Source organism: Natrix helvetica (genome assembly GCF_964273705.1).
Source record: "Natrix helvetica genome assembly, chromosome: 5".
Lineage (NCBI taxonomy): Eukaryota > Metazoa > Chordata > Lepidosauria > Squamata > Natricidae > Natrix > Natrix helvetica.
This window is the reverse complement of record NC_138551.1, coordinates 50,261,608-50,268,597: the sequence shown is the minus strand read 5'-3', so window position 1 is coordinate 50,268,597 and position 6,990 is coordinate 50,261,608. Positions and strand designations below refer to the sequence as shown.

General features: G+C 40.8%; 1 protein-coding gene across 1 annotated transcript; it reads right to left on the bottom strand.

Moving 5' to 3' along the window:
- Positions 1-392: 392 nt before the first annotated feature.
- On the bottom strand, positions 393-5,970 carry NPM3 (nucleophosmin/nucleoplasmin 3). Its single transcript, XM_081956568.1, has 5 exons — positions 5,817-5,970; positions 4,506-4,591; positions 3,574-3,693; positions 2,122-2,215; positions 393-1,704 (listed from the first exon to the last, which is right to left on the bottom strand). The coding sequence occupies exons 1-5, from the start codon at positions 5,890-5,892 to the stop codon at positions 1,595-1,597; spliced, it is 486 nt and encodes a 161-aa protein (XP_081812694.1). The 5' UTR covers positions 5,893-5,970; the 3' UTR covers positions 393-1,594.
- Positions 5,971-6,990: the final 1,020 nt, after the last annotated feature.

Sequence of the window (6,990 nt, the reverse complement as noted above, 5' to 3'; positions counted from 1 at the left end):
TAGGAGACTTAGCACACAAACCTAAAGCCAGAGCATTATGTAAATAAGCTACCAGGTTTAATAGGAATAAGCTTGGGATTAGAAAGCTTGCTAAAATAGCATACTGTAAGAGTAGCAAATAATTCGGATTAAAACTAAGGTTTTACTTTTGTAATTGTTGAGCAGCTAATACATCCTTGCAAAGCTGAAACAATCCTACTTGTGTCAGTGCCATCCAAACGGACAGTGACGATAATTGTAGCCTATTTTAGAAAATGCTAGAAATTCTCATTAAACCCGTTACATATTTAAGGAAGGGAATGAATAGAAATGATAGAAAAATGAAGCAACAGTACTTCGTTTTGTATTTTTCAACACTCGACATTGTTCAAGAAAATAAAAAGCAAAAGAGACCATGTATAATAAATGTGTTTATTTTTTTAAAAAAAGGACACCAGTAACAAGGGCAAAACATACAGGCAGCATTCTCAGCTATCTATCAAGTTCGAAATTGTAATAAACTCCATCTGGCCAATAGCGAGCAATGTTTCAAACTCTATGAAGTTAAGTAAAAAAATAGACCTTTATTTTTTTTTCTCAGAAAGTGTATCTCGGGAGTATCTTCAATAACTATGGAATATATCAACCATTGCAGAGAATGTGGCTCATATCAAAACAAAATTAAGAGCCACCCAGCATTAGCAAAATGGACTCAGTAACTTTCCCCGAGAAGTTGATAATGTTCACTTAAAAAATGTAACCTTAAAAACAGATATAAAACATTTGGAGAACAGACCCTATTTTTTACCTGGAAAAAAATAAATAATATCAAGAGCAAAGGGCTTATAATTAGATACTTTTCTTAGTATCAATAAATTCTTGATATTGCATCACAGTATTGATATTTTTTTCCCAGGAGTGGAAGTTACACACTTGCAGTTCTCCAACAACTCCACAGATTCCCCACCTCCAAATAAGAAACATCTATTTCTAAAGATCACTAGATTCAGTGACCTATTTGATTCAGCTCCAGATGCATCTCGATAAAATAAAATGTGTAGTACTTGTCACAAACAAAAATCTCAATCACGGCAGCAAACACATCCAGGATATGGGCACCTATTTTTTTAGCCCCACAATTAACCACATCTAGATGGTCCCACCGCCCCTCTCATCTTGGGGAGAAGCAGAGATCCCAGACCAACTTCATTAAGCTGCGACCAGTTTTGCAAGATCAGCACATTCTGTGGGTCTGTAACACTCCCATGACAAAGAAAGCTGGATCCGGGAAGGTCCCTACCGTGGTATTGCAGATAGCTACTTTCCTTGTCCATCTGCAAATAGCAAGCTCTTTTCCACACTACACCATGCTATTTAGAATATAAAATCAGAGATGGGGTCAATGAGCAAAAAGCTGTAGAACATTTCCTGTCCAGAGCCTTTAAATGAAAAGGCCGATTTCAAGAGGTCAGTTACTAATGGTGTGAATGGAGAACTGTCCATGGTATCCTACAATAATATAACAAGCTTAATTAATAAAAACAAGAATTCTACAATATTCCTCTGAGGATGAGCATTCTCAGGCAACTGAACAGGTACCTACAGAGAAGCTCAGCTAAGATTTTTGTTTCTTCTTGGCTGGCTTGATAGGCGAAAGATCTTCCTCCTGCTCAATAGATTCTTCATCATCACTGACGTCTTCGTCTGAAAGATCCTTTCTGTGAACTGAGAAACAATTTGGCTTGTTTATACCACCCAGAGAATTCCTCAAGCCTCTATCCTTCCTATTAACCATTAATTTCCATTCTAAAAACAATGACGTTTAAATTGGTAGAGCACCCCATATTTAGCAGTTCACCCAATATCCTCAGGGGTTTACATTGCTCCAAAGCAGTAGATTGGCAAAAATGCTGGTTCTGTTAAAGATAGCAGATCTCTTTTCCATGTAAATGACAAAAACCAGCTTATACCAGGAAAAGTTCCAGAATCCACAATATTGACCGTGCTAGTTGGGGTAGCCGAGACACTCAACCTGGAATTATGATCTCTACTCCAGAAAGTACTACTTTTCTATGTCCCTGAACTACTATGACATGCTCACTGTACCCAATAGTTTCTTCTACCCCTTTCCCGGGTTCTTACAGATTTGATGTTGTCCTGAAAGATGAACAGGGCCAGATCCTGAGCGCAGACGGAAGGTCACTGGGGGCTGGAACTCAAAATTATCTAAACACAACTGTGGAAAAATAAGGAGACAAAGCAATTGTGAAACATCATGGATATCCCCAGGTCTCATTTAGTTCAACAGGTTTTGAGGTTTATTCAGATGCTTTGTGGCTATTGGGGTTTTTTTGGGGGGGAGGGGGAGAATGTGAGCCGTGACGTTCTCATATAATGAAAAAGAAATACTGTGTTCCTACTTTTCAAATTTAACTCTCATTAACACGTCCATGGAGATTCAGAGCACTCATTAACACCTTTTAAACCGGTGCAATATATCCAGTTATTCTAATGATTCATTATTATATCAAGCCGCCTATTTAAGCTGATTAAACAGATATGATCTAGAAAGTCATGAGTCAAGACAGATTTTCTGATACCAAATTTTCAAATCCCAAATATTTCACTCAGGATGAGCATTCTTTGGCCCACTCTGGAGAAACCATAGAAGGCAGGCTCTGGAAAATCTGGTGATACAACTCAAACTCTGGAGCATAGCAATAGTGTTTAGACTTATATACCACTTCACAATGCTTTAAAGCCCTCTCTAAGTGTTAGGTAAGCTCCCCGTTAGGAGGGCGAGTGTGCAGAGAAGTTTAATGAGAGTGGTATGGAAGAACACACAAACCAGCGTACAGAGACACTGCAGTTTAAATAGGTTTTTACTTTTGTGGAAAATAGAGGTATTCAGAGTTCAATTTACACACAGTTCAGTCAGTCAGTTATCCATCGAACACAGTCCAGTATCATATAATCAGTTCAGCACACAAGGTCGCTAACAGTAGCAAAACTCACAATAACTCACAAGCAGTTTCCACCGATCAGCATCTAACAAACAGAGCGCTAACAGTCATTCTGGCTCCATTTTATGGCTGCTTGAGGTAACAGCAACCAATCACATTACAGCAGTACTTAAAGCTACAGTACTACCATCATGGTTTATATATTGCTGACCCAACCGTTAGCTTACATTCCGAACAGCAGGCTCTGGAAAATCTGGTGATACACCTCAAACTCTGGAGCATAGAAATAGTGTTTAGACTTGTATACTGCTTCACAATGCTTTAAAGCTCTCTCTAAGAGGTTTACAGGGTAAGCCTGTTGCCCCCATCAATCTGGGTCCTCATTTTACCAACTTCGGAAGGATGGAAGGCTGAGTCAACCTTGAACAGATAGGAATCAAACTCCTGGCAGTCGGCAATCAGCAGAAGTAGCCTGCAGTACTGCATTCTAACCGCTGAGCCACCACGGCATATCAGGGGGGGAGCCATCCCAAGTAAGTCCAATTGTGTTTGAAAGTCTTTCAAGTCAACATTCTGGAACCATTACACTGATTTTCTCCAAGACGCCCATATTCCCAAAATATTATTTTACCCAGGGCTGGCACGACAGCTTCAGATTGGCCACAGGCACAGCAACCTCCTTGTTCTGATAGTCACGACCCACCACCTCCACAATGTTGCATTCTTCTTTGGCACCCGCGGACAGGCAAGCCTTGAAAAGAGAAGGAGAAACAAAACTGAAGGGGGATACTGAGGAATGCTTAGCTAAGAATGACATGCTATCTTAAGCTCTAATGATGAACCTCTTCCAATAAGCATTTGGAAGCAGGATCAGAACAAAACCATCTAGTAACAAACATGAACAAAATAAAAAACAGTAAATTTAGCCAATTTGCAGGCTACGTAATTCATCCCATTAAATCAATTCTGTAGCCTTCATGATGTACCTATCCCAAAAATCTGCTCGGGGGTGTTTGGGATGCCTCTGGAATACCCAGAGGTATAAGAAGAGGAAACAATACAGTCAAACAACACTGGGTTTATATATATATCCCTAATCTTTTTGCGGTAAAGTTCCCTTTAGTGCTAAATTTATTGATTAAAAGAAGTATGCAGAATCACAATACACCTAAGAGATTCTGTTTTAAAATCTTGCTTTATGATTTTAAGCAAGTAATATTTGGGATGATACAATCAGAAAAGGTAGTCTTCAGCACAAAATATTTAATTTTTGTGTATTCGTGTGTGCAAATGCACAGGCTGTGTTCTGTGGCATAATAATGCAGAAAAATACAAAGGCTCAGAGCCATCTTGCCCAAGCAGATAGATATTAAACCAGCTTTGCCAACAAAGTATTTTATCAACTATGTGAAATAAACAGACTTTACTTCCATGTTGGCCACAGAAGATGTGCAGCTTCATTCATGGTAATCTGCACAAAATTCTACCTTATTAACACTAACACTAGCTAGGAAATAGCCTGTAGCTAGTCTCCCCATTTCAGAGTGAAGTGAAATCTCTTACCATATTTAGAGCTAGGAAATGCTCTGAATCATCTTCTTCTGAAACTTTAAAAGTATAGGAACGTGCACTGCTGTTCAGCTCACATCCTGGGAAGGGGGGGGGGGAAGAGGGAGATTCAAATGAATATAACAAGGCATTTAAAAAAAATAGCACACATTTTCTTAAATGGAAGAGCTAAGTTTCTCCAACTGCAGAAATGCTACACATTTCAACATGCTTTCACTCTGCAGAAGCCAAAAAAATAAATCCAGCATTATCAAAAGCCGAAAGCTTTTGGTCTCTGAGCTGAGCTTGATTTCTGCTACCTCATGGAAATCCCCATCTCGCTTTTTAGGCAACAATATAAAAACTGTCATTGTCTTCTTATGTGATGCTTTTTCAACGTGGTTTGTATTGATCTCCCCTATGTTTCCTCCAACTTGAAATGATGGAAGTACTATATTGGATTCTAAAGCCAAAGGAATTAACAAGTATTTTTGATTTTCAGAATTATCTGCAAATCTACCAATGATGTTTTAGTGTTATATAAAGGAACACATTCTTAGTTGTTCATTACGGTACTTCAGAGTTGCTGCCCAACAAACGTATCTTTTATGAAAAATGTGAGATAATTTTGAGTGACATGTTGCATTTCAAATCCCCTCCATCAACCTTTATAGAAGCAAATGAAAACAGGCAGAACAATCTCTATTGCACATTCACTTCAGTATTCCAGGCTGTATGAAAAAAAAAACCACAACAGACAAATTTTAACAGCTTTAATTTTTCGTTTACCAATGTTAGAAAGCCTTGCCGTGCAATTACTCCAACATGGAGTGAGACCTGCCTCCTGCCCCGTGGAACACGCATTAAGTCCCACCCTGATCGATGAAATTCATCCTTCCTTGCAACCCAAGAAGAGCAAACAACACGTGGCTTGTATGCCTTCCCGGCCTTTTTTTTTTCAATCAACAAGCCAAGCCGCTTGCAAGGGCCGAGCTGGAGAGCCCGAACGGAAACCGGGACAGGAAAGCACGTGGTGCCTCCATGTGCTAGCTTTCCAGAATGAAAAACCCGACCTGCGGTTACTTCATTACGCGGTCCAATGTCCCGTTCTAATACGATCCTTAAAAGCCCCGTTCAAGCCATTCCCAGAGCGATCAAATCCTCCCAACCGATGGCTACTCCGGGCGTAGCAAAGAACCATCCCCCTCAAAGCGCCTGGTTTGGCTTTCCAGCACCCCCCCAAAAAAATCTCCCTCCCCGTTTCTCAAATACGACCGCCAGCCAAAATTTCCGGGCCTGCGAAGCCCCCGCGCATTTTTTACCAACCGAAAACGAAACGACTGGTGCAAATCGGCGGCGTAGCTTCACCGTCCACGCTGTCCAGATCCAAGAAAGAAGCCATGTCTGGCCAGGAAGCGCAGAGCAGAAAGGAAAAAGGGGACGGCAGGAAGACGCTCCGGGGCTAACCCCGCCTGCTGCCCGCCCCGCCGGGCCTGCTCCAATCGGCCATGCGGCTTTTCTCCAATGACAAGCTTGTCCGCTCCAGAAGGGAAGGCAGACAAGGCCTGATTCATTCAGTACAAATGGCAGAAATCGCGGGTCTCTCAGGTGTTTCGCTATTCCCCCCCCCTTTCTTAAAAAAAAAGGAAAAACCCAAGTGAGATTCTGAAACTAAACTATGCACGCGTCGAAAGTGGGGGGGTGGGGAGACAATCTAGATGGTCCTGTTGTGGAAAACAAAGCTTTCCTCTGCTGAACATCTTTGCGTTTAGGGCCCCAAAATTGAAACCCAAAACTCCCTGAAAGAAAGGGGATGTGTAGCTGAGGGAAGTTCTCCGATTCTACTCCTTCCTTACCAGTGAGCATTATCAGAACTTTATGTAGGGCTTGCTAAAGGGAGGGTGAGCCAAGTTCTCACCACACACTCACATCGTGAACAGAAGCAGCATGGGGAAACGTCTTTATGCCTATTAGTCTGGAAAAGGGTCATAAAAAGGGGATCCACCAATCCACGTATCAGTGATACTGTCTTAAAACGGATAATAGAAATAAAAAGTGGCTATCCTGTCGAAATCATTCCTAAAATCACACCTTTAATGAAAATAACATCCAAGGATCTGCTTGTCAAAGGCCTTTCATCTGGATTAAAATCAGTATCATTCCAACACCAGAGACAATGGGTAGAAATAGAATTCAGGGGGGAAAGTAGCAAGTTGGAAGCAATTCCTTATTAAGAACATGGATGTTTGTCTTAGGTTTCACAAAAACCATGCATATAACTCTCCAGAGTTCTGGAAGAATGAGTCAAAAGTGGAAGTTTGGAGGCTTAATGGATGAGGCAGTCAAGAATTTCCTACCATCAAGCATGAAAATAATACAGGTAGTCCTCAACTTACAACCACAATTGAGCCCAAAATTTAGGTTGAGAAATTAGTTAAGTGAGTTTTGCCCCATTTTACATCTTTTCTTGCCACATTTCTTAAAGTGAATCACACGGTTA